This window comes from Empidonax traillii, unplaced genomic scaffold (assembly GCF_003031625.1).
Source record: "Empidonax traillii isolate 1590-97213 ecotype Southwest subspecies unplaced genomic scaffold, ASM303162v1 scaffold598:size422692, whole genome shotgun sequence".
Classification (NCBI taxonomy): Eukaryota; Metazoa; Chordata; class Aves; order Passeriformes; family Tyrannidae; genus Empidonax; species Empidonax traillii.
Genome location: NW_020955791.1, coordinates 394,796 through 422,692, shown reverse-complemented (window position 1 = coordinate 422,692; position 27,897 = coordinate 394,796). Strand labels below are relative to the sequence as shown.

General features: G+C 40.3%; 2 protein-coding genes across 2 annotated transcripts in view; both read right to left on the bottom strand.

The window, feature by feature from the left end:
- Positions 1-1,886: 1,886 nt before the first annotated feature.
- On the bottom strand, positions 1,887-14,700 carry OC90 (otoconin 90; the record flags this gene model as incomplete). Its single annotated transcript, XM_027898468.1, has 8 exons — positions 14,685-14,700; positions 10,867-10,926; positions 10,433-10,607; positions 6,892-7,004; positions 6,270-6,398; positions 4,720-4,761; positions 4,255-4,311; positions 1,887-1,937 (listed from the first exon to the last, which is right to left on the bottom strand). Coding segments are annotated over exons 1-8 (643 nt in total), but the record flags the coding sequence as incomplete, so codon positions are not given.
- Positions 14,701-18,405: 3,705 nt separating this feature from the next.
- HHLA1 (HERV-H LTR-associating 1) overlaps positions 18,406-27,897 on the bottom strand; it is a 17,154-nt gene continuing 7,662 nt past the window's right edge. The window contains exons 7-14 of the mRNA XM_027898467.1: positions 27,758-27,844; positions 26,892-26,984; positions 25,566-25,763; positions 24,948-25,019; positions 24,630-24,704; positions 19,543-19,699; positions 18,831-18,913; positions 18,406-18,600 (exon numbers count right to left, since the gene is read on the bottom strand). Of these exons, the coding sequence (XP_027754268.1) occupies positions 18,557-18,600; positions 18,831-18,913; positions 19,543-19,699; positions 24,630-24,704; positions 24,948-25,019; positions 25,566-25,763; positions 26,892-26,984; positions 27,758-27,844 (809 nt within the window). The 3' untranslated portion in view covers positions 18,406-18,556. The remainder of the gene's footprint in view (positions 18,601-18,830; positions 18,914-19,542; positions 19,700-24,629; positions 24,705-24,947; positions 25,020-25,565; positions 25,764-26,891; positions 26,985-27,757; positions 27,845-27,897) is intronic.

The following is a 27,897-nucleotide window of genomic DNA, read 5'->3' as shown; positions in this document are numbered from 1 at the left end:
GTCATTTTCTGAGTAAATTAATTTTAAAATGGTGACTGTTTACCTGAAGGTTCCAAAACTTGGAACAACATTAGTCAAAGCAGGAAATTATTTGACTGATGCAGAGCTGGGTGACTGAAGGGTTTACTGGGTTGTAAACACAAGGAAATATTGGGGGGGAAATAATTTGACATATTAATACATTATTTTCAGGAGATTAGTTTAAAAATTAAATTGGTATATATTTTTTGTTGAGCAGGAATGTTTTGTTAAATTTGTGGATACCTAGCATCCTTTTTTCTTTCTTTTTAAACCTTCTTTTTTATATAAGCTAGCTTGTAAAAGGAAGCACTGTTATCAAATGGTTTCATTTTTTCTAAATGTCAATATGAAGAATGTGGCATTTCACAAACTAAGTGCTTTGAAATACTAGTGAGCCTGAGTTTCGGTATTTTAAGATCTTTTCTTTTGAATTCTTTGGCTAAAATTTTTGACTGGACTAAACCCAAATTCATTAACCTTGTCTCTCTGACGTTCTGGTTTTAGTATGTTTTGAAAATAACCTGTCATAGGATAAGAGAGCAGATTAAAAGAAATGAAAGTACTGCTAAGAACACAACAAAGCCCATGAAAGGTGGCAGAAAGGGATCAACAGTCTCACAGTAGTTTTGATGGCTCAGCAAGATGCACATTTTATACCACTGTGGCAGTGATGTGTTGAAATGAAAGCAATTCTTGCTAGATATAGAAAATAAAACCACAGCTTGGGAAGTTCTGCACAAAGAATAAATATTACAAATAATCTCGTGGAAGCTGTGCAGACCTGGAACACAATACACAGATTTTCTGATACATTCAAGTTAACAGGGGGAACATTTAGTGATTTTGACCAATGTTTAGTACAGTAACGCCAAATTTCTGCACTGAGATGGGACACAGGATACTGCTCAGTGTAATCAGAGTCAAAAAATTACTACTTTCTACTCCCCATATGCAATGTTCCTTTACATTCTTCTGGTGCCTTTCATCCTGCCTGGATAATCCTCTCTACAACAAAGAGAGCCACAGAAAAGTTCCCAGTCTACCAAGGTGCTCCATTTTTAGCTGTACCTACTGATATGGCTGTGCTCGAAGCACAAACAACCTGTGAAAGCTGAAACAGGTTTTAGAGTGGTAAAGAATTTGATGAAATTATCTATAATAAAGGAGGAGGCAAAATCAAAGTGAGCCCTTCTGGCAGCAGATGCTATGAATGTAATTTACAGCACCAACCATTATATCTGAAAAGCTCATGTGAAGAGGTTTTCAGAAACACTTGGGTGAGGAGTGCAAATGAGTGGCTGGAGGCAAGAAACAGCTAATGCTTCTCAGTCTGGTTTTATTGTTTGTGTACCTGCTATCTGACCCTGATCTAAATTTGATTCTCTGGCAGCCCTGTTGTCACCATGCACAGGGTTTTAACTGTGATGCTTTTAAAGAAAGAACTGCGTGTCAGTCAAAGAAAGAGGAAAGCTGAAGGTCACTGACCTTTTATCGACAGGGTGGGAGGAGCAGGAGCTGTTCCTCTGTGGTCTCTCGTAGTTACTGTACAAAAAAACAGAGGCATCGTGGTAGTCACCTACCTGCTGCATTTCTGATGTGCATTTCTGGAGTGACTGTTACTGAAAGCAATATGAAGCTTAATGAAACATCACTATTAGCCTGGTTTTATAAAGAGGGTAATTAGGAGAAAGGAAGTGGTTTGCTGCAGGATGTGCCAGTCAGCAGAAGTAGTAGAGGTATTATCCAGAAATCCCACGCTGCAGATTTTCGACTGTGACACCACAGAGCTTCGTAAATGAAAGTCCATCTTCACCTGTAGTCAAGACTGCCAAATTTTTTCAATAAAAGTTTAATCAGACTCTTACCTCTGGCTTTGGGAGTCACCAAGGTCATTTCACTGGGCTCAAAAGAAATCACTGTTGAAGACAGAAAATGTAATCTCAGAAAACAAGTGGCCAGCACAGACTCTTATGAATAGTTGCTGAGAAGAGATTTTTCTGAAAACAGGAAGACCCAGGCATGTCATGGAGTGAGATTTGCCTATTTTTCTCGATGTATTGATTGTTGTAGGCAAAGTGATACTGATAAAATAATCTCATTGCTGCATGCAAATAATGCACTTTACACTAACACAGGATTCTATGTTTCTGTGAAAGAAGGAACATAAATATGACTGATGTGGGAAATTCATTTTGCAAATGGACTAAGCAGGATTAGGTCTGAAATCCCACTCTTGTGCACAGAAAGATGCAATGTTCCTTGTGAACTCCTTGTGTTTGCCTGCACTGAAAGTCAGGTATGGGTGGGCAGCTATAAGGCCATATAACTCCCTAACCTCTAATTTATTTCTTTACCTCATAAAATGAATTTCATTTGTCAGCTACCTTTTGATAAATTAGAAGCATGGCTATCAAATGATCCAAAAAATCATCTCTGCCTCTTTTTGTGGGTTGTTAGGGCTGTGGGATGTGAAGAAGAATGCCTTTGCCTTTGAAGGAGTTTCTGAGTGATACTTAGCTTTGGTTTAATGCAGCTTCCACAGCTGACAAAGCTGAAGGTCCTTTGGGCTTGAATGAGCAGAATTAAATGACATGTGGTTCTCCAAATGTTTCCTTCAAAATCTGACTAGGCATGTTATCTGTGTTACATTTTCAGCTTTCTAAAATTCCTAGTACAGGTTTTTATCCCTTGGTAATATTTTGAGCCCTATGTTGGACTTATGCCTCTTTAGAGAGCACAAGTAATTGTTTTTCAGGAGGTGAAAGATTGCTACAGATGTGCAAATACAGGTGCTCTCCTCCTTCAGGAGTTCTCAGTTTTCTATTACCAAGCTTTCTAGAAGCAGCCAGAAAAACATGGTCCAACACTGGAGCTGTTGCTAGGTGAAAATGAGAAATATCTGGTAAAAAAAAAATACTTTGATAATACAGGAGAGATATGAAGGAACAGCCAGCACTTACACTCAGCCTTTTCAAGTACATACACTTATGCATGTGCTGTTTCTGACTTTAAAAGTCAGAAGTGTTGTTTCTTAAAAAAAAAAAAAAAAAAAAAAAAAAAAAAAAAAAAAGATTCTGAAAGATTCTGCATGGTTTTCATTATTCCAGATTGACACTCAGGTCAATGGCTCACAGAGAGAAACACACTTGAAACACCTTGAAACCAGGTTCTGAAGTTCTAAAAAAATTCGACTTTCCACCTTTTCCCCAAACAACCAAATCTAATGGAAGGTGTCCCTGCCCACAGCAGGGGTGTTGGAACCAAATGATCTTCGAGGTCCCTTCCAACCCAACCCTTTCCAGGATTTTCTGAGTTAAGCAGTGGCTTGGTTGCACCCACCCAGTGCTCGTGGGCTTGGCAGATTCGGAGTCCCTGAACACGGCAGTGGAGCTTTGCTTGTGATGGAGGCTCATAGCAAGAGTTCAGCAGCTAAACTGGGCAATGGCTGGTCCAACACTGGGTCTCCTTCTCTATTTCCTGCCTGTATGACTTGGCCCTCACTTTACCAGGTGTGCCCTCCCAGAGGTACCAATGGCTTTGGGTGACACGGCCTCTCGTGTTGCAGCGCTCTCCATGCAGGCAAGAAAAGAGTAGTTTTCTCATACTGCAGCAATGAGTTTTTGCAAGCACTGACTCCTCAGTAAGACAACTATTGATTGTAGCAGAAAAAAAATGAAGACTGTCACAAGAACCGCTTGGTCTCATGGTTTAGGGACTCACCCAGGAGGCACCAGAGTGAGAAGATTTCAGCCTGGGTCTATGCATTACAAGAAAATAAAGCTCCAAACTGCTGCCTCATTGCCACAAACCATGCTCAGTCTTTCCTCATTCTCCTGCTTGATCTTGTGGAATTAAACCTCTCTCTAAAGACAAGAAATAAGCACCTGACTGTGGGTCCAGAGGCTGGCACCCACACAGCACATCTCTGCCAAACCGCTCACCTGCTCCAGCCTGTGTTCCCAGGGGGAAAAAAAAGGCTGTTTTGATGAAAACAGATTTTGTTGTAGAGTGTTCATTCTCAGCCCTTGGGAAACTTACTGTAAACACTGGGTAAACACATTACATGCACAAATTGAAAAATTGCACCTTCCCAATCAGTCTTGAATTCAATCACCAAAATGTTTTATCTGCTCCTACATCAGTCCTTTTAGAAGGGCAGAAAGAAAACTAACAGCTTGTATTCTTTCAACTTTTGGTAGCTGAAAACAGCTTCTTGCACTCTCAGTTGCAAACCTTCTTCCACAGAGGCAGTCACTGCCCGTGTTCCATCAGTCCCACGATGAAGGAGCTCTGCAAAAAGAAAAGAATTCTTACGCCAGAGACTTGTGACTTAGGATGCTCCTTAGACTGGATCTTGGCACAACATGATCAGAGTCATCAAAAGAGAATTTATTTCTAAATGTTATTACTGCCCTTTTTGTGCAGTTATTTTGTGATATAAATACAGACAATATAAACATAATTACGGTAGCAGTATTAAAATTCTGATTTAGTACTTTTACCATGCTGATACTAAATTCTACTCAGCAACATAGAGTATAATAATAAAAAATAATTTTAAAGAGTTTCAACATTAAAAAAGAGGAATTGGCTAGCAATCACCATTCTTTAAATTCTTGTTTCAGTAGCTTATTTTTTTGAGTATAAATTGGTCTCAATTTAATATGTTCCAGACAAAGAATTACAGAGATGACCTACCCTCTGTATGACGTGTTGTCTGCTCTCTCTTGCTGATTGTTTCTGAAAAAGAGAAAGGTCTGTCATTTAGTGTGCAGAGGGGATTTGTCACTGTTTGATCTGAATAGTCCAAGTCAGGCATTCATTGAATGTATTCCTATTAAAACAAAGTTTAGTCAGACACATGCCCATTTCACTAATTTTTCTCTGTAATAAAGAATCTAACAAAATCCTTTTCCTGTAATTTTATCAGATAGGATTATTTTTTTTCCCCAAAATCTGAACTGAACAGAACAGCTACACAGAAGTATAATAACACTTAGTAAACACTAAATAAAAATGTTTCATTCAAAGGCGCTTTTTTTGTTTTGGTTTGGTTTTGGGGTGGTTTTTTGGGGTTTGTTTGTTTGTTTTGTGGGTTTTTTTGTTTGTTTGTTTGTTTGTTTGGTTTGGTTTAGTTTTTTTGTATTAAGAAATATAGTCGGGGACCTAAAATCAGTGGAGGTATCCAGTGAGCTAAAAATGAATCCATCTTTATCAGCAGTGGTAAAACCAACGTGATTTTCCTGTTAGCACCTAACAATTTCCCCTTTATCTGTAGTGTGTTGGAACTACCATACTGTATATTAGGGCCATCTGATCCTAGTGAAAGATTACTGTCTTAAAAAAAAAACAGCAAACCAACCTTGCTTCCATGCAAACTTGCCTGGGACATTTTCTTCTCCCTTGACCTATTCAGGAGGGGGTACACACATCCAGAGCACGATATAGAGGTATATGCCTGATCTCAGCAATGAGGTCTGTGACTATGAGCCAAAGGATTAGAAAAGCTAACGTTGCCTTTTCACATCTCCCCCAGCCTCCACAGGACAGGTGTTTGGTCTCGTAAGGCTGTAATTTCATCCACAGAGCTGGGATCAGGGTATGACAATGGACATAAACATCCCCTTCATCTTTAGCAGGGATTTTTCCTTCCAAAATGGAAACCAAGTAACTCACCAGACTGTTTTTCGCTTTTCCAGTTAGTTTTTGCATGGTTCAAGGGAAAATTTGGGCTAGCAATACCTTTAGCATTCCTGCTAGTGACCTCATCACAAGTATCACTCATTCCTTCCAGCTGGAAAAAGCCTCACAAGGCTGACAGGACCTTCCTGATGAAAAAGCTTCTTCATACCTAACTGGAATTTTCTGCTGTAGTTGTGTCTCTTGCCTCTTGTCCTCTCCAGGAAGAGTCTGGCTCCATCTTCTCTACACACCCCACTAAGTACTGAGGACAGCAAAAAGATCTCCCCCGAGCCTTCTCCTCTTTCATCATGAGCTTCAGCCCCCTCCCCATCTCAGTAACCTCTCCTGGACCTGCTCCAGGACAGCAATTAGTCTGCTGCCTTCTCCTCTCCTGGTATTCACTGGAGTAGCAGCAAATGGGCAGGACACATGAAACTGAGAACAGGACAGACTGCCAGGATTGTGGCAGGAAAGCACCCAGCTACTGCTTCATTCTCCTTGGGTCAGATTCGATACTGGCAGACAAACTGGCAGGAGGGGGCAGTGGATCAGATCCTTATTACTACCTGTAACTGGAGATGGACAGAAGGAGACATCCAGCCCATTCAGGGAAGAGTTAATATGTGCATTCACAAGGCATTCAATGGCATCTTTGTCACAGGCGCAGAGGAACTGTTCACAGGGATCCCCAGACTCTGGAAATAAAACAAAGGTCCAAACAAGGCACTATTGAAAAACCTTTTCCACCTGCTTTTTCCTGCCTGTAAGGTTTGTGCCTGTATTCATTAGTGCAAACCTATTTATAATGAGCTTCTCCATGCTAAACACAGCCAAGTTTCATAGTCTAACACTGGTTTTGAAACACAAACCAATGAAGTCTGGCATGGCTGGATTATTGCCTCTCTGGTTTGTTTATAAAAATCAGACCTCGATGCCTCAGAATAGAATTGTTTTTCAGGTCTCTACTCAGCATCTGCTGCATTTCTGATGTGTGGAGATGTCTCAAGCAGTGTTTAGTGCTCCTGAAAATCAGGGAAACCTTCAGGGAGAGGCTGCCTGTTACAGGACCCCTGGCAAGCCCTGGTGGTTTCTGCTTAATTTGTCTATGTCTTTTTGGTAGATAGACCAGAACACACTTCTGGTCATGGTGAGGCTCCAGTGTTAGCTCTTGTGACAGGTTAATCTCACCACAGGTCAGGTTTTCAGTAGAGCAGCTGACATCTGTAGAAATCTTTGATGGGTCCCACATGCACTCCATCTCCAGTGCTTCCTCGTAGCATTTGCGGTGCTGGAAGCAGCATCTTAAAAGAATGAAATAATAGAGAGTTCTCACAGCTAAATTTCAGTTCGAGGTCAGACTGTAATGCTGCCACATTGCCCTTACACATCAATGGAAAAGGTGCCAAAGGAGAAAAGGGTGTCCTTGGTGTGATCCCTAGACAAAAGAAAGGCTGAGTACTGCTTTGCCCTGAGTGAGAGTAGTCAGATAAATATATCTGGATGCAGCAGTGAGCTGTGGGAGCAGGTCTGCAAGTCATGGGTGATCACACATTTCTGTCCTGCTGTGGTACCTGAGTACCACAAGTACAAGGACTCTACAAATAGTTTAAATATGAAATCCCCTATCAGTGCCCAAATACTTCCCCCCAACACTGACACCTCACTGACAAACATTGTCCCATGGCTCAACTCCAGAGGTCTTAGATCCAGTCCTGTCACAACCTTTCCCACTGCAAATTCGGAGAACTACACTGGACCTGGCACTCATGGAGGGTTAATGGCTTGGCAATGCCTTTCAGAACCCAGTGTCTTACTGGGACTGCACAAATACAGGTAGTGTCATCCTCTCTTTCTTTTGCTTCTATTCAACAATAAGAATTAAAATGCACCATTTATCCATGGGAAAGGGCCACAAAATAATTGTCTCACACTGGAGTGAAGCAGATTTCTCCTACCACCACACAACACAGGCAGTCAGAAACCTTGTGTTTGCCTACGCAAATGCTGTCCTGCAAACCTCAAATGCCTGCATGGCCACTTTAGCTGTGAATGCCAATGAAAATTCAACTTAAACAACAAGGTCTTCATCAATCCTCTCCTCTCTTCTGCTGTTTGTGCAGATAAATCATCTGTTTTTATATAATAGCAGCATCTATGTACTCTGACATCACCTGTAAATGAAACAACGATAAAAAACTCAAGTCATCATGTACCCCATGTAAAATTTTTACACAGATTAAACAGGGGTTTGCTGTTAGATCTAGACTGAAATATCCTCATTTCAGAGAAATGGACTCAGGACATGGGTCTGTTATTGAATTGCCATTGGCCTGGACCATGCCAACAACCATATCCAGCAGCTGCTGTCAGGAAGGGTGAACTTGTGATCACAAAGTAAGGAGTTACATTTAGTTAAGCTCATGTGGCATTTTTGTTAAAGGCAAAGTGACTGTGTTATTACACATCACCCACAGCCCTGAGGCACCAGTGGACAAAACACTCCTGCAATGATTAGAGCACAGAGTAAACACCTGCCCCTTGCCAGGCTCCCTTCTAGGTTGCAAGTGCGCTTTCTCACTTCCTATATTTGGAAAGCATTTAATAGTTAACCACTTACTGTATTAATAAACCATGATTACAATATTTAATTTGTCCTCACAGCCAGGGGAGTCCAAGTAACGTACCTAACAAATGAAACAGCATTCAGCAGAGAGGCCCTGATGGCTCCTCTGCACCACAGATTCTGCCGTGCCTTGTTTCGGAGATGAGGCTGAAGTCTGTGAGGTCCATCAGCAACAGGGTTTTAATGATCCAGCTGATGACATGTCTCAAAACACTCCTGTCTCTGCCTGAGGTCTAGCGAGGTGTTAGCATCTGAAAGCTCCTGTAGCTGCATAATTAGTCTAATGCAAACTCCCTGCAGTTCTTGTTTGTTTAGAGCATCGCAATTACATCAACACTTACTGCAGCAGTTAATCTGAAAATTTACTTGCTTTGCCTTTGCAAGCAGGAGATTGTAAGGCATGGATTGTCCCTTAGGCATGCTTCTCTTCCAGATGGACTAGGGAGGCAGACTAGGCTCCTAATTTAGATATGACAATTAACTACTTTGGGAAGTGGAAAAAGGTTGGTTTTCTAGGCACTAAGACACTTTCTAATGCCTTAAAAACCCGTAGTGAGGTGTTCAGCCCTTCCCTACGGAACAGAAGGTTTTTAGCAAAACCCAAGGCTTGCTAAACTAGTTTTTAAGAAATAAATTAGTGGAAAAAATTGCAACATGTTGGGAACTGTCTCTGGGACAAACACGTAACAGCCACTGGTTTGGAGGCTCTTTTGAGGCAGGGGCACATCTGTGTCAGTGGCAAAGCAATAATCAGCCCTGTTCACTGCACAGGGCAGTGAGATTTCTGTGCTGCTAAGAAAAACCTCACCCTGGGGCTGGAAACCAATTTGTAAACACAAACTGACTCTGTGGATGTTTCTCAGGACAAACCTGCTGACAGATGGTTCTGTAGTTTCTGGTTTTATGCTACTCTACATTAAAATAAAGCTGAGTGAAGCAAAATCCCAGGTGCTCAGCTCTTTGGGTATCAATCCATTGAACTGACTCGGGCTCTCATTTCACGATGTCATCACAATTGTTCAGAAAACCTTTCATAGAGAAGTTCCATGGCTGTTTTCCAGTAGCAGAGTTAGATCTCCATTTTCCCAGCCACCCCGTGCTGCAAAGTGGACGGATTAATTTCCATCTAGCTATAGGCGTCAGCCCTTTCTGAGCCATTGCTGTCTTCATGTAGGGAATTAATACATTATATTGTTGGAAAAATTTTTTTTTGAAAAGACATGGATGTATCTTGATTCTCCTTGAATTTCCTTTCAAACCCCCTGCTGACATAAGTGAACAATCATCTGATTGTCCTGGCCCAAGATTACATTTTTTCTCACTATCTCAGTCAGGGTCTGGGGCAATATCCCTCCAAAGCACAGAGTGGAATTTGGATGGTCTATTCGTGGTGCATGGTACTGGGAAGAAACATTGAGCTAAATTGCTCTGGCCTTGATGCTCCCATGTCATGTACACAGGCACTCAGGGCAAGATCTACTTGACCTCCTAATGCCACCTAAAGTCATACTTAGCTGTAACCTGATTCTGCTGATGCTTTAATCCCCCTCAGATGCCAACATTTTTATTAGTCCACTATGAACTTAGATTGCTGGTTTATTACACAGCCCCCAGTACCAACAGTTTGGTAAAACTGCAAACCCACCAAACTGCTCAGATTAGAGCTCCCCCACTGTCCTCATCAACAGGGCCTCCAGTTCTTGTCACTGATTTACATGTGCAAGAGAACTCCCCAGAACAGAGGGATGAATGAGGTTTTGCTCCCAAAGGTCTGTTTCCAAGCTGTGCTGTAAGGCAACTGGCAGGGGCTGCTGGTCCAGCAAAGCACACAGTTCTCACCAGCAGGTAGGAATAACACAGGAAGGGCTTATACACCAGACTTGAAGTTATCTTTCATAGATCACATCAGATATTCCAGTGGCAAGTGAGTGATGACTAAATTAAACAGAGCCAAATGGTCTGGGTCTTATTTACCCCCAAATATTTTTTTTTTCCCAACATCTGTCTTTAAATCATTTACACACATGTTATGCTTTGGATAATCAGAGCATGAGGGCATTTAGAGCCAGTCAGAGCAGAAAAGGACATCTCATGGATACGACTTACTCATCAGCTTCATCCACGGGGAGCCCTTCCATCTCAAACCTGCAAGAGCAACCATAGTCTTCAAAATCCCTGGGGCAGAACCCAGTAACACACTTCATCTTGTTCACAAAGCTGAGAAGGGCAGGGAAGTTGGTGAAGATGGACTGTAACCAGGTGAAGTGAGAACCCAGGCAGTCTGGAAAGGGAACAGTCATAAAACACATGGTAAATGGAGGTGAGCCAGGAGTGGGTCATTCGAGTGAACATGGAGCCTGAACAAGGCAGCAACACTGGGACACTGAGCAGTGCTTGGCACTCAGCTGTATTTAGTATTACAGTGTCTTTGGGGAAATCTACAGCTTCAAAACCCCCCTATTTCTTCTCAGTAAACACATAAAAACAAACTCCATGGGATTTTTGTTCAGTGCTGAAGTACAACTGGAACACATACTTACCAAAAAATAATGCAACACTTTCCACATTTTGAAAGACTCCGTTGAAGAGTGTGGCATTGTCTAAATGAAAAACATAAACAAGCAACACTTATTTTTAAAAAGTTAATGACAATAACTGTCCCCGGACTGCCCCTGGTTTTGCCTCAGTTGTTAAACCATTTTGAGATGAGCTCCCAGCTATTTGCTCACAGCCCACTTCCCTGCAATGCTTCTGGAGCAGGAGGGATTCCCCTCTGCCGTGCCAGAATGCAGAAAGTAAAGCTTAAACCATTCTTACTCAAGATTCTCTCAGGCGTGTTAAGAAGCTCTGGCAGGAACGCTGGCGGCTCCAGCTCTTGGCCACCTATCTCAGCAAACAAATTTGAAAAGAAAAAGATTTTAAAACAAAAAAACAACACATTAAACCATCACCATTATGACACACACCCTGCAGGCATTTTGAACACCTTCCTGCACTGACAGGCTGATTTACCAAATCCATGAAGCACAGTGGTAAGTCACATCCACTTCAGCTCAAAAACCAGCCTCTATTACACAGGTATTGCTGTTGAGGTATTTTGTCTTCCTGTGCTCACCTCAACATTAGTCCTTACTGGGATAAATCAGGAGAATTATTTAAATCTGTTTTAATGCCCAACTATGCCCCAAATATTTCTACTCTATAACCCTATGCTCTTGTTTGAAGCAAGGTTATTTGAAGACAAGTGGTTTGGTTTCCCTGAGCCTTTTTTGGCTATTACCTTATTGCCTCTCTTCCTATCACTATTTATTTATTTATAGTTAATTATCTCTTTTTCTTTTTGAAGATGCTGTGGTATATTTGGTATATTTTCAACACTTTCATGTTTTTTCTGTTTGCCAAGTCCTGAACTGGAGTGAAATCTAATACTTATCTCCCTTCCCATTTTTTAACCTGTTGTTTTCCTCTTCATGACTATAGAAGACAACGTGTTACTTTGGATTTATTTAAACTTGCTTATTTTTTAAAAAAACTTAGTAAGTCATTTACTTTCACAAGAATCTAAAAACTGAAAGCTGAAAAAAACCCATAATGTTCAAATTATGACATATCTTGTGTTACAGAATAACTGGCATTAGGAAAGTTGTCCTTCTTCTCTTCAAAAGATCCTGGTAAAGAGCTGACAGCTCTCTTGCTCATCTGTTACATTTTTCTGCAATAAATACAGGTGCAAGAGAGTAAAGCAGAGTAGCGGCTTTTTAGGTGTGAAGCTTTAACTCCATGTTTAGCAAAGGATTAGGAAAAATAAATTTGTTTTTTTAAATCATATCTAAGGACTTTCTCAGGATGCCCACAACTTTTGTGGCATGAACAAGATGTTCATGGTAACAGTCCAGCAATTCCTTTCTCAAATTCAGTTGTGAAATATGGATAGGGGATTGGGTGAGGCAGGGAGAGGTCCTTCCTCTTGTGTTCTTTTCCTGAAAGTCTTAGTCAGAAGAAACTTTTAGATAAACAGAAATTCATCAGAAATGTCCTTCATTTCAGCAGGTCCAAGGGGAAAAAATTGCTTTCCACAAACCAGAAAAGGTCTCCTGATAAAGGCAGTGCTTTTCACAGAACTGAAACACCTCTGCTGAAAGCCTGATCCCCATGAGGAATTCAGATTCAACAAAATAATGGCATGACTTGCAAAAACAACATCGAATGCTATATTTGTATACATGCTTGCTAGAGAAAAACTGACCCTTATTTCGAGGCTTAAAGCCTGTATTTCCTCTGCAATAACAAATATCCTTCCCCTGAGCTGTGTTCTACCAAGGGCATCTAGAGCCAGGTTTGCCACACTGCATAACACCGTGGCTCAAACTCAGTGTCTGTTGATGAATAGCCACTGATCATTTAGCCCTTTCAGCAAAATTTTGAAAAACAGGAAAATCCCATTGATTTGAAATGCATCAGAGGAGAAAATTGATGGAGCCATATTTCAGGGCTGTTGGAAGCTGTGATTGCTCCAGTATCCTTCACTTGCACTTAATTCTCCTCAGCAAACTGAGTTGTACACACAATTAACATATAAATGTTTGGAGTTCTCCCTGCAGAAGAATCTCTGCCACGGGGTCAGCAGTGTGGTAAAACGTTGGCTGTTCTAATCCTCTCATTACAAAGAACAATATTCCCAATTGTCGCTAAGTCAAGATCAATGAACCGATGTTTGCTAACAAGATTGCTTACTTTTGTTTAAATTACGGGGGGAGGAACAAAGAGAAACCACCTTCTGGATTAATTACTCTCTTTTCTTCTTTTGGTATCATGAATTTGGAGCTACTGGTCCTGTGTCATTCCCTGTGCAACCAGTGAAAGATTCCACTACAAAACTCAATCCTCTAAATCTCAGTAGGCCCTGAGGATGACAACTTGTCTCGCCTTTCTCAAAAATCTGCTAAAAAACTTGGCACATATTTCCCTTTGTATATGGTATCCATGGAATTTCTTTCAGCATTCAGCTACATGTGAAATGGTTTCTGGACTGCACCTGTGACTTTCCAAGTGACAAGAGTTTTCTGAAGTGTTGCCTGAAAAAAAGCTCATCAAAAAACCATCAGTGCACCTCCAGTTGTTTTTTTTTGGAATTGTGGCTCATTAAAATGTCAAAATACAGGGCACAGGTACAGTCATTATAATCCCTGGGGAGAAGAAATATCAGTTGTGCCAGGAAAAGTCAGGGTGCATCAAACCCAACCTATTTGATTTTTTCAAGGTAAATCACATTACCTCCTCTCAAAGATGCAACTTCATGTACAGATATTTGCTTCATTCTCAAAGCAGACATCAGCAGCATAGATCCCATGCAAACATAAATCAATTAGCCTCTCCAAATTTAAACATAGTAACATTTTAAACCTTTGTGCTCAGAATGTACTTAGCCGGGCGAAAAGAATCCAAACACTGTTGCACAGCCTTTTGAGCTTTTTGGAGTCTCTCAAATGTTATGTGAGAAAAATTTATGAGTGACCAGACTTTTTTGAGTGCACTACCAATATAAAAACCAATTTAATAAAATTTTAAAATTTTATTAGAAGTTCTATAAAAAAATTAAAATATTTTTAAAAATCAATAAATGGTGCAGGTATTTCAGCATTCTCTGTCACTGCAGTGGGAAATGTGAATATTATCACTGATTTCTCTCCATATAGGGGAGACTTAAAGTTCAGCTTCATCAATACATTTTAGCCTGTGTGGGGTTTTTTTGTGTTAGATCTGGACCAGAAATGGTGTTAGACCTTCTAAGAGCCCCTCTCTTCACTTGCATATCACAACTCTTACTGAAATTCCTACACAGTGAAGGAACTGCAGAAATTCGAGATGTTTGACCATCCCCGGCTCTGGGAAGTTCATTCAATTATAACAATAAAATCTAAAGAGTTGTATGAAGAAAAAAATCCTATTCCCAGTAAAATTTGAACAAGGAGCTTTAACTGAACACGGGTTATATTTCAGGATGCACTGAGTAGTTTGGAGAATTAGGACAACACACATGTACTTAATGAGCAGAATCTTTTTATATGTAACAGGCAATTTTTGGAGTATAAAAGATTTAAATAGACCAAGTGCTAGCAAAGGGAAGTTGCAATTTTTTGTTATATTTTTAGCCCCACTGAATATTTCTTGCTTCACTAGAAGTCCTGCGAAAAAATTATTTATAAGTACTTCATAAATAAACCTTTTAAGTGCATTTGGATGTTGGACAATAGGGTTTGAGGGGAGAGAAGGTGTGTTTCTGAAGGATTGTTTCCAAATACTCATACTTAAAATAGAATTTTGACACAAATAATCATAAAAATACATTGCCACTTACCATTGTACACGACCATGGACATAGACATCAGCAGAATTACAATCATTTTTTGTTTAATCCAAAGACAAGAAAAAAAGCCACACAGCAGACTGGTGTGCCTGGTGAGTTAAGCAAAATATGAGGCAGAATGTTATCTCTTGACTCTGAAAGTGGGAAGACATAAGCGTAGGAAATCATTCTTTTGTAGCCTGGATACATTTCTGCTTGACACAATTCATTTTTTACCCTTATCCTAACAAATGCACATATTACAGAAATGATGATGTTTATGTATCCTTCAAATTTTACCAAAGTCATCTTTAAATCTCTATAAATCTGACTAAAAATACCTATTTTGGTGTTGCTTTAAGTGAGTCAATAGACTCTGTGATAGTAACATTTAGCAATAAAATGATGCAATTGAAGATTATTTTGGTCTGCAGTTTTCACATATTCCTTGATCTAACAGGATATTCAAACAATTCTTTGTATGTTTAAATGCAGATAACATGAAGAACTGTGTAAATGAAAAGAAATCCTGGGATTACTTCTATTAACCCCAGTTAATCTTCAATTCATTATATTAGTTTGTTTCATATCACAAAAATCTCACTTTGTAGTCAAATATTTATTCTAATCTGTGTTGAGACTGATCTAATGTATCATAAATTTGCCTTATGACAGACATGATGTTTGGAGATCTTCAAGTTCTGGCTGTGCTTGAACTTACAGAAATGTGTAAAGAATTCTGAAGCTGAAAGTGTTGCACTGATATTAATTAAATGGAAGATAATAGATTGTTTTTTAACTACAGTCACAGGTTACTCTAAATTTGGAATGATTTTCCAAGTAAGTCAGGCATGAAGCTTTTTACAGACAAATAAATGAATATTTATATATCAGTTTTCAAATATGTACCTCCTGATGATTATTTGCTTTTCTAAGTTCAAATATTGCATTCATTCCTGTTATAAAATCTTGTAATATTTCATCAGGAAGTGAGGTTATAAATCTAACAGTTTTGAATATTTATAGTCTACTATCCCAAATTTCTTACCTACTCTTTAGTCTACAATTCCACAGTCCCAAATAGCTTATTCTACATCATTTTCCTCCTGATTCCTGTATTATAGAGTACAATAAGAAAGGCTTACCTTGAGGGATATTATTTGAAAGCAGTTGGATGGAAGACAAATGGATTTCAACAAAGTCAGTACTAAGTTATTTATACCCACCTGTATATAGACCTCACCCATGTGATCACTTCCTTTATCAAACCCACTTCAACATTTATTAATTAATTCTTCCACAAAATTCCTTAGAGTCATTATGCCCAGAGTGTATTTAGTAATATGGCTCCAGCCACGTAAAGGATCTATACTAAGAAATCTGTTCTGCAGGTGCATTCACTGTATCATAACTTTCCCTAATACTCTTGGCTGTAATTAAATAACAATCATCCCTTTGTTATTAATCACTCACCAGATCTCTTGGGCATGTGAATATGGCTTTAATAGCTTAGCAAGAGGTAGAGTTCAGTGATGAAAGATGAGTGAGAATTTACACAGCTTTAAACACTGGCATTCCTCAGGGCTGGGAAGTCAGCTCTTGTCTGTCCACGGAGTCTCTGATCCAAGGCTGAGAGAAATCCAGGGAAAGGTTGAGTCAGTGAGCTTTGGGAAGGCTTCTCCTCATTGGGAAGGTGTGCTTCCTGCCAGGGCCAGACACGGCTACCCTGCAAAGAGTCCATCAACAAAAGCAAACTGTCAAGTGAATTTTGTCATGGAGAAGTCTGACAAATTTTTGAAATTGTGAAAATACTCACCTGAACAAAAGGCTTGGCTCCTTCTGAGTCTGTGAACTACATGGTGTTCAGAAAGGCCTTTGACACGGTGGGCTCGTAAGGTCCTCACAGAGAAGCTGTTGATATCTGTGCTGGATGTGGCCGGTGAAGTGGGTTGAACACCAACTGATTGGTGGGGCCCAGAGGGTGGTGATCAGTGGCACAAAGTCAATTTGGAGGTCAGTGACCAGTGGTGCGTGCCAGTGGTCAGTGCTGGGTCCAGTCTTGCTTAGCATCTTCATCAATGGTCTGGATGATGGGGCAGGGTGTGCCCTCAGCAGGCTGGCAAATGACACTGAACCGAGAGGAGTGACTGATATTTCAAAGGGTCATGCTGCCATCCAGAGGGACCTCAACAGCCTGAAGAAATGGGCCAACAGGACATACAGGAAGTTCAACAAAGTGCAAAGTCCTGCACCTGGGGAGGTGCAACCTCATACACAAATATGTGCTGAGGGCCACTCAGATGGAAAGCAGCTCAGTAGAAAAGGACCTGGGGTCCCGCTGGGCTGAACTTGAGCAAGCAGTGTGCCCTTGCAGCAGAGAAGGCTGAGGATGTCCTCGGCTGCATTTGGCAAAGTATTGCTCACAGATCAAAGGAGTGGGTCCCACCCCTCTACTCAGCACTGGTGAGGCCACACCTCTGTCCAGTTCTGGGCTCCTCAGTATAAGACAGACATGGACAAACTTGAGACAGTGCCACAGAGGGGATGGGCTAGACCATCTCTCATGAGGAGAGGACGAGAGAGCTGGGACTCTTCATTAGGGAAGTCTCAGTGGGACTTCATCAATGCCCATGAACACCTGAGGGGAGGGTGCAAATAGCCCAGAGCCAATCTCTGACAGGAGCCTCTCATGACAAGAGGCAATGGGCACACACTGAGAGAGCTGCTGCAGAGCGAGATCTCCCACAGCATCACAATACCACGGCCATGTTAACATTCCCAACATATCGACGTTCCTACTTATTCCATTAGCCTAACTTTCAGTATTGGTACTACTCCAATCTATCCTGCTCTTTGACATGACAGAAATGCTTCTGTCATGGGCACAAGGGTGAAATGTATTTGGAAAGAGGGCTGCTGTATCCCACTCCTCCCTGGGGTCAGCATTCCTTACAGTGCCACATTTCTCCTTGGCTTTATCTTACTTTGAACACGTATTTTTCTTCAGTGAAACATCAATGCGCACCAGATGTGGTGCAAATAAACTTCTTTTTTTAAAGAATATTAATGGCTTGATGATACTCTTTTGTGGAGACAGCAGCATGATCTTGATGCAGGGTAGCAAAATATGGGCTCATGCAATTGAATTGGTTATTGTTTCATTTTCAGAACTGGCTTTTAGTTCACCAGATTTGCATATAAAGAAGGGCATGAAGTGTTCAAGACCAGGTTGGATGGTCTGAGCGACCTGACCCCTGGGTGGGATCCCCACCCATGGAAGGGGGATTGAAAGTAAATGATCTTTAAGGTCTCTTCCAACCCAAACAATTCCATGATTCTGTGTTTCTATGAATCCTGGTGAGCTCACAAAAATATATCTTAGAGTGAAAGTACAAGAGGACCGAACACTTCCTGGGTTGACCTCTGCAATCCAGGTGTTGCTGAGTAATGGGAAACTCTTGATTTAGAAGATAATCTGTGTTTAACACTAGGGAAAGTCTTTCTTGTCTTATTTCAGGTTGCTTTTAAATTATTTTGTGCTTGTTCATTTTGATCACTATGTCTTAATTGTAAACAAAACTAGTATAAACTATTTTCATTCACTGGTCAACCATATAAATATCCTTTAAAAAATAAGATTTTTAAAAGCCTTTCAATTATTTTATTGCAGTTATATCACTTGTATAAAATATATCTGTTTGTACACATTATTTTTACAATGCCTTGGAGGAAGAGAGGTTTCTAGGTTAACATCTGGTTAATAGCTTTTCTTATTACAAATATTTGCAAAAAACATGTTGCATTCTGATGTTTACACTGAGAAATCATAAAAGACAACTAAAATCGCCACAGTCTTCCAACTTGCAGTGACATTTCTCAATGCTCTAAACTGACGCACAGATGTTTTTGAGGCATTTTTGCTTTAATGCTGGAAGAACACAAGAAAATGTTCATTAGAAGAGGATTTATGAGGATATACTAAAAAGATACGTGAAGGTCAAACAATCCTTTTTTTTTAAAGCCCTTAAAAATCATTATCAGATAAAACAGCTATTTGATAAAAGATAGCAAACAGTCTGTAGATATGTACAATTGTATGTTATATTTACACAATAAGGTATGTAGAGATATAGATATATAAAGAGAAAGTGTACTTACTGTGGGAGTAAGTAACTCTTTTGACTCTTTCACAGACATAACTTGCATTTTTCACAAACCAGGAATAGTATTCAACACAGTACCTGAAGAGATAGTTAAAGTTAGGAGAGTAGTAGCTTATCTTTCATTAAGGACTTTTCACAAGCTCATGTGGTGATAGGACAAGAGGGAATGGCCCCAAACTGAAGGAGAGCAGGTTTAGATTAGACATTGGGAAGAAATTCTTTACAAAAGTGTGGTGAGGCACTGGCACAGGTTGCCCAGAGAAGCTGTGGATGCCCCATCCCTATAAGTGTTCAAGGCCAGGCTGGATGAGGCTTTGAGCAACCTGGTCTATTGGAACTTGTTCCCTACTTATATCAGGGGGATTGGAACTGGATGATCTTTAAGGTCCCTTCCAAACCAAACCACCACATGATTCTGTAAGCACAGCATACCATGCTGGTACTATTGAATATGGACATAAAAAGCCAGAGTCCAACCACAATGATGTCATTAGATATTTGGAAAAATGAAGCTGGGCTTTATTCAGTTAGTCTGAATACAGGAACCCAGATCAGGTACTGATCAGTGCCCTGGGACCCATCTGGGTCTCAGCCAGTAGCCACAGACTCTCAAAAACAAGCATGAGTGATTGAAAATTGCCATTTGGGAAAAAACCTGATGGAGTATTTAAAGCAGAGAGGGAAGGAGAAACTAGTTCCAGGTTTACCTCATGGCTTCCTTTCTGGAGTGTCTTCTCTGACCGACACAGAGGCACAGCTGAAAGAACCTACAGAGCTCCATCACACAGGGGTTGATCCTCTGCACTACAAGAGTGACAGGAGGGGAGGTCACATGGGACTCTCTGAGGATTGCCTGTGGGCACCCTGGGGAAAAAAACACAGCTCTGAACTAGTCCAAATACTCATCCCACTAAACTTCTTGAAACACCTTATGTGGGCTATGAGCTCCAGAACAACGTCTTGTCTACTCCAGCACTCTGAAAAATAAGGGACATCCCTGCAAACACCACTCTGGGGCTCTGAAAAGATAACCAGGGCCCAGGCTGTGAGAAGGCACATTTTGCATGATAAGGGTGCCCCCTTCACGTGCACCCATTGGGGTGGAAGAGCTGAACAAGCACTGCAAAAGTGGCCGCCATGTGATTGTCAACTATTTTTTCCGTTTGTGTAACCAGCAGCAGGCTTTGGCCATGTGTGGATAAACTGACTTACCTGCTGAGTATAATCCCCTTAGTGTAATTGCATTTCCAGGTTCACATGTCTCCCACACTTTATAGCTTTGGGCCATCTTATGTTATGTGATAGCAGAGGTTACAGGGGTTAAATTTGGACTAATGAAGTTCTGTTGAAATAAGCTTGAGTCATCTCCTGCTGACAAGAAGTTTAATATAAAATGGCATTCTTGGGCAGGAGGAAAATAAAGGCTCTGCCAACCTGAAAGAGATTGCTACAGAACTATTTCTCTTCTGGCAGTGCTTGCCCAAGGAAGGAGGAGTCATGGAGGATTAAAGGGCAGACACTGACAGCTCCCAGACTCAATGGCCCACCTGAAAACCAGTTGTGTGTCAAAGGCACTACACAAATATCAGGTGTAATTAGCCAAGGAGCCCCACTTCTCTTAACCTCAGCTACTTTGCATAAATGCAATTAGGCTTTGTCCACTTAACAGCATTTAACACAGCTTGATATTTTTCCACTCAATATCAATTAAAAATTAATGATTTCTTGCTTTAGTAAATACACTTAATGTTAATAACTAGATATCAAACCATGAAGCAGTGAGGTTTCAATGTAAGTTGCCCCTGAAAAGTAATGTTACAGTTGATGTGAATGATCCAAACTTCCTAAAGGCTACTGTCCTGTGAATCTCAGCCTCTGCCAGTGTGGGGACTCTATCCTGCCAAACAGGTGTTAAATGTTTTACTCAAACTATCTACTTTTCCAGCAGAAATTCAGCTTTATCTAACTGTACATTGAAAGATGGCAATTTCAATTTGGAGTCATCTGTGTGGGAAAGATAAAAAAGCTAAAAGCTAAGGAAATTGCTCTGGTTTTCATTTTTGACATCTTAATTTTAAGATGTTTTAACACTACATCTGCATACTACTGTATTCATTTAATGCTGAAATTCTTTTTCAATTCATGTTGCATTTAATTTCTTTTGGAATGCATAGTATACTCACATCATATAACTAAAATTAAAATTTTCAGTGATCCATAGTCATGTTTTATATTTTTTTGTGTAATACATCTCTACTGTGAAATGGTTTTTTTGTATTCCATTCATAAGCTCATACAGATTTGGATTGAAATAAAAAAAAAAAAATAAAAGTAGGAATTATTTCAGAACTTTCTTTTCTTAGAGTAGTCTTTCCTAAGAAATTGATTCAGTCAAAAGAGATCAGAAAAGGCAGGGAGGACAGCTCGCTGTGCAGAGCTTTGCTCCTGCATATTTGAAGTCACCACATTACTGTCACAGGCAGGGAAATGACCAACTCTTGAAGTAAATAGACAGTTCCTTTATTAACTCAATATTACATCCCTCTGACACTGAGATTAAATTTTGCTGCCAGTGAAGAGCAACATCATGGTTACTGGAAATGATTCAGACTTAAAATATCCCTCCCTGCGTGCTCAAATATGCACATTTGCATATTTTACAAGTTGGCACCCACTTTCATGATTCAAGAAACAAATTACTGGAATAATGTCTCAGCGCCCAGACCAATGTGAATGCCCTTCCTTGCTTTGTGATCCCACTGTTCAGTTCGTTTCCCCAAATTCATGATTGCCAGATGCAAGCAGACTGCCTCTGCTACCGTGATTCTGATAGAAGGGCAACTGGTGACTCTCCATGCACTGATCTCATTGAAATCCACATCTCCCAGCCTTCCCAAAATGGGCTGTTCCCAGTCCTAGGTTCTCCAGGGTCTGTAGAGTTTCCCATCTGACAGCAACAGGCACATGAGCAAACTCTGGACACCACAAGTCCAGTCACACACTCCAGAACTTTTAACTGGTTCTCTGCTCAACTCAAATTCACCCAAAGCAAACAAGGCATACAGATAACTTTTGTCTTTTACAGAATCTTTGATGGATGAGAATTGTTATAATATATTCTTCTGCTCCCAGTAAGTTTAAGAAGACCCAGTTCTTTTTAAATTCTTCTCTTCAAACCATCAAGAGTGTCAAGAAGTCAAACTATATTCACATGTTATGGCATTGACTCATTTCCTTCACGCAACCAATGTACGTCATGCGGGGTAAGAGGATACTCTGGTATTTGGAGGTCTTTAAATGAGAGAAAGATCATCTGTTTTCAGAATTCAGAAGAATTATCAGAGTTAAAAAGATGACCACGAAATCTGAAATTATTTGGCTTCCTATCTCCATGGTTTGAAGAGTCTTTTACATTAAGAACTGCTCCTTGGCTCAGCACCAATGAGTCTTTTCCTTGGAAATGAGTCTCAGTTGTTGGTTTTTTTACTGCAGTGTTCTCAGGCCTCCTGGGCAATAGTTTCCTCCCCCTCTGACACTGCCTGTCTGCAGCAGTTGTATTTGTATGATCACTGGATCATATTGTCAAACTTCGGGTTTTATGGTCATCTTCTTAACTTGAAAATGCTACTTAATTCTAAAAACAGATGACCCACTGAGAAATATGTCCTTACATACTTTCTTTTCTAATAGTAAGGGGGGAAAAAAAAAAAAAAAGGAAGGCAAGCAACCTTCCTTGTTGTATCCTATATGTTGATAGTTCAGACAACCAGAATGGGACTGGAAACTATGAAAAACCTGATTTATATCAGCAAAAGCTAAAACAAGTAACAGCACAGGATCCTGGTCTTGGATTGCTGCAATAGGCAAAACCAGCAAAAGCAATGGAAGAAGCAAATGACACCAAAACTGTAAGATACTATTACTAACAGTGCAATTATTCCCAGTGACAGAAAAACTAAAGAACCTTTGAAAGAATTTGTGAAAGAACCTTTCTCTCTGAGTCACATATGTTTACCCCAAAAAAGACACCTTTACAGATAAGTAAAGCTATGTTTGAATTCATCAATAAACCAGCAGAAGTCAATAATTGAAATATGATTAGAAATTTTGAGATTAGCAGGGAATCCAGATCCAAGCTTGCATTTCAAGCATCCAAATAATCCCAAAATGAAGATCCAAAGGTTGCCTACATGGAGCCAGGGAGCTGGTGGCACCCCTGGCACCTCCTCTGCTCCGCTAGTAGAGGAGGACCACAAGGTTGTGGTTTCCCTTCATGCGCAAACCTGATTGGTAATGTTCAGTTTTCACCTCACCTCCCCTGTTTTGACAGGCAGCAATCTTCTCTCACTCAGATTTATTAGGAAACCACATCAAAGACCCACAATTTCGTTTGACAATAACAGAATAGTGCAGTTTATTTTTCCATGTTTCCTGTTAATCCATCACAAACCACATAAACAGTATTTCTTTTTGCTCTCCTCACCCACCATCCTTCAGAGTCTTTATGCAAGTATTTATTTGCTCATTCATATTATCAATTCTTCTTGGTTTTATTTCCTGGGTGTTCAAAAAGACCTTTGAAAAATATGTTTTGCCTGGTATTTTAGTTCTTTAGACTCCTCTGATTTTATCTGTAATAGCAGGTCCAAAGGATACTGAAGACCCCTGCAATTTCATCCAGCATATTCTTTGCCCTACACAGCATCATTTTCTGAAATAGTCACCTCACAGAAACACAAACGAGAGACAGATTTCCAAAATTGCCTCCACCAGTCCTTACCACCCAGCCAGGCTCATGTTCTCACTTATTTGAGGTAGTAGGAGAGTCAACATCAGTGGGGAGGGACCAAGAACAGCCTCTTCCCTGAGCATCCCATGGGCTCAGAGCTCCATCACAACTCTAAGCAGCCAAACTGGAAAGACATAGTCCTAATGAAGGGAAAATTTGGAACTGAGTCACCTGCTTTTTTTTTGAAAAGTGGGGACCATTTTTTCTTTTCTAGTCTCAAACTGAGCACAGGCACTGCCCCAGCATTTTGGACTGTAAGAGCTTTCTCATCAACCAGACACACAAACATGCTCAGCATCAAAAGTAGCTGCTGGACTCTCCCAGAATTCAGACTGTCCTCCTGGCATTGAATCAGGTCCAGTTTTTCAAAGTATGGAATTTCTTACAAAATACTTCTCTGTAAATATAGTTTTATTGTCACCATAGGTATAAGACACCTATAAATGGAGTGGCTTATCATCTTACTCTACCTCCTAATTTCTAACCTTAAATGGAGTGGCTCATCACCTTACTCTAGCTTTTAATTTCTAACCTTTTTTTTAGGTGCTTAAAAAAAAGAACTGAGCTTTCATGAAAATCTAGTTGATGATGATCCTTCCTTATCCAAGGAAATAGTTTGCAGCATTGGAAATTCAGAACAATCCTGGAGATTTCACATAGCATGAGCTGGCTTCATCTTTTTATTTGTATAAATAAGGAGACTTAAAGCATGATATTTTCTTTCAGAAGGAATTTTAAGATTCTCCAATACTTAATCGATGCTGAAATTGGCACACACAGTACATATGTTAAATCTATCACCACAGTATAATCTATGTTTTGAGTGTGCAATTCTGTATGAAACAATTATGGAAGCAGTCCATAATTGGACATCTTGGGTGGTTAACATACATAAACTGTCATAAGCAAATTAAACATGTATGTTGTGTCTGCATGGAAAAATTTGCATCTTGCTTTACTTTCAAACATACTACTATTTTTGCTGCATAAGGTGCATCTACTTACTGGTAGCTGAGTAAAGTTTCAGTGTCACACCAGGTCTGTAGGAGGGTGGCATAGGCAGTACTGAGGAAGGCAAATCTGAGGGAAGGAAAAGAATAGAGCTTGCTTTGACACCATAAAAAAAAAAAAAAAAAAGGAAGGTTGATTGAAGGAGTAACAGAAAAGAAAAAAAAAACCAAACATTGAAGTCACAGTTCATTAATAAACACTTAGCTAGACATTGGTACATAAATACATTATCAGTCACTTACTCCTATATATTCGTTTCTATTTAATAAATGTGCCAACTGACACACTGTTGCCATCCCAGACCAGTCTTACCTGGCTCTGTTTGCATCCTTTTGCTGGTTTCTTGTGGAGACACTGTCTGCATCCAAAACATGGGCACGTCAGCTACGGGAACAGAGGGACACACACTCCCTGTCACTCACAGTTGTTATTTATCTGTCTACTGAGAAGAATTGCTATGTATGAGACAGCTCAACAGCCAGAGTCCCTCACCCAGTGCTGCCAGTGGCATATAAAAATGTCAAGGTGAAATAGGAAGCACAGAAGCTGTAGCTGACTAGAGCTTGAAAAGCCTGTGGGCTAGGGAAGGGCAGGATTTAAAGAAGGTATGTTCAGAGGAGACCAAGAGAAGAAGCTCTGTATTGCTTTCACACAGGTCTGCTCACCAAATTTGGAGCAAAATGTGAGGGAAGACGCCAGTGGCAGAAGCATCTATGAGGAGCAAGACTGAGTTTTTTTCCCTACAGGATAAGAAACTACACACGGGTTGCCTGTAGCTGATTCTAGCACTTCTGCAATAAAGTAATCAACTCACTAGTGACCCAGAGTGGGGCTCCCGGAAGGGCCTCCCAACCTCCACCTCAGAGACATTTGGCCAAACCCCACAGCCAGTGGGGTGAAGCAGGTTCCAGCCCTCCTGCCTGTACTCACTGGGTCTGGGCTGTGGGGCTGGGGATGGGACTGAGCTCCTCCCAGGAGTAGGAGGAGATCCAGCCATGCCTTGTGACCTGGAAGCTTCCGCAGGGGCTGATGGAAACCACGATCCTTTTGCTCCAACCGTCTTTGGCCATGGTGGGAACCTCATGGTGGGCATTTCCTCCCCTTTCTGGGCAAGAGGGATCCTGGTGGCTGGAGAAGCAAGAGAGACAGAGGGAGGGCACCAGCACACTGGGAATGCTGGTGCCCCAAGGCAGCAGAGAGTGCAATACACTAGGGGAAAATAATATCTAAAATACACCCAGAAATTCCCAATACTCCTTGAGTGCTTCTCTGGCAGGTGAGTGACCATGCTTCCGTTTCATTTTAAGTATGAAAACATAGGGAGTGCCAATAATGTTTGAAATTTTAACTGAGAACATTTTAATGTGCAAATTCTCATTAAAAAAACAAAACAAAACAAAACAAAAACAAACACAAACAAACAAACAAACAAACAAAAACCCCCGAAATGCTACTGCAAAGTGTTTTGTTTCTTTTCTTCACATAATTTATTTTTTTTGTTTCCTAAGCTGCTTCACTAGAGAGGAAAGAGATAAAAGGTCTCTGTGTGAATGGGAGCAGGCAGGTACTGGAGGGCAAATATTGCCATTTGAGAACTTAAATGACACTCATGGCTAGCAGAGATGATAAAGGTTGGCCTGTGGTTAAGGAAATTAAAAAAGTTCATAAAAAGACATCAGACTGACTATGGGAAATCTGGAAATTTTGTAGCAGAGAGATGCAGCTGCAGTGACAAGGAGGCATGAAATCAAGGTCTGAATTTCTATTGATTTCTACTATGTGTGACCAAGAGCAAAGCTTTGCTTTGTGGCTTCCAAAATGTGGCACACCAGCACTTTGCTATCTTGAAGCCCTGTGGCAAAGTTAAATCTACTGAAGTTATTAAATGCTCAGGTTAAAACAACTGACTGTCATATAAAGAGGAAGATAGAGACAAATGCAGAGAAAAATTGCAATAAAAAAGGAGAGGAAAAGATATAAACAGTCTTGGTTTTTGGTTTGAAGCCAACAACAAGTTTTTCTTCTCTGTCCCTTTATAAAACATATTTTTCCAATAAAATTACTTTTTACAATAGTTTTTCTATCCTCCAGCTATTCCATGCATTATTGACCTCACCTTCTATTGTTTCAGACAAACTTTTATGTTGCTTTGTAACTGTAGGTAACATCACAGGGCTGTGCAGCAAACATACGTGATCACTTGCCAAGACATTAATCAAGGATGGCACAAATTTAGTTCTGACAATATGTGCTCACTTTTAAATGTCCACACGTGTTCTGCTGATGGATCCAGGGTCTTGTTTGGCTCTTCCTGCAATTTCACGAAACTTGAGAAAATCGATTCTAGGTCTTTGAGGTATGAGAAGACAGGGTTAGAGCACTCACCATCCATCATAAAGGAAAGAAAGCACTATCTGGTATCGTAGAAATAGCTGTTTTCTTTTTTAATTAAAGGTTTGGATTTGTTTTCTGGTTTGTTGTTTTTTTTTTTTTTTTTTTTTGCAAAGTGCCTGGTTTTTTTGTTTTTAACAGGAGAGAGGGATCCTACAGCTTTCAGCACACGTAACTCTCCGCTGATTTCACTGTGTATCTGCCTGCTTCGATCGAGCCTTGAAAATGAGTCATTTGCAGCAGAGAGAGGTGAGCATCTGAAGTGCAGCTCACCCTGGCAAAGCAGCTTTGGGTGGAGGAGCCACGCAGCACACTGACCACGTTCCACCCCTTTCTGAAGGCAACTCAGATGGGAAGTCATTTGTGCTGAAAGCTAAGGAAGATCTGAGCACTAGGGACCCTACCCAGCCCAGTGCTGAATTCTGTAAAAGCTCTCATCCCAGCATGTTTCTTTGTTCCTCCGCTAGAAGACCTTGTAACAAATAATTTAGAAGTTTGTAAAATTTACTTATGATATGATTATTATAATAAACATACAATAATATAAAATATAATTTTATATTAATTATAGTAAAATACATAGTAATGTGTAAATATATAAGCAAAAATAAAAATAAAATAACATTTAAAGTATTTTTACACTATGAAGATGGAGTAGTCATTGCAAATGCTACATGGATGTGGTTTTCACTATTGTTGTTGTTTCCTTTTATGCCCCAGGATGTACTTACCCAGGTCAGATGATGTGTTACTGGAAAATGTGTAATTAATAACAGGAGACTTCTCTAATATTTCCCAAAAGTCAGACAGATTTTTCCCTGCAAATAGAAACGCTTACAAACATCAAAAAAGGCTTTCTTTCTTTCTTTCT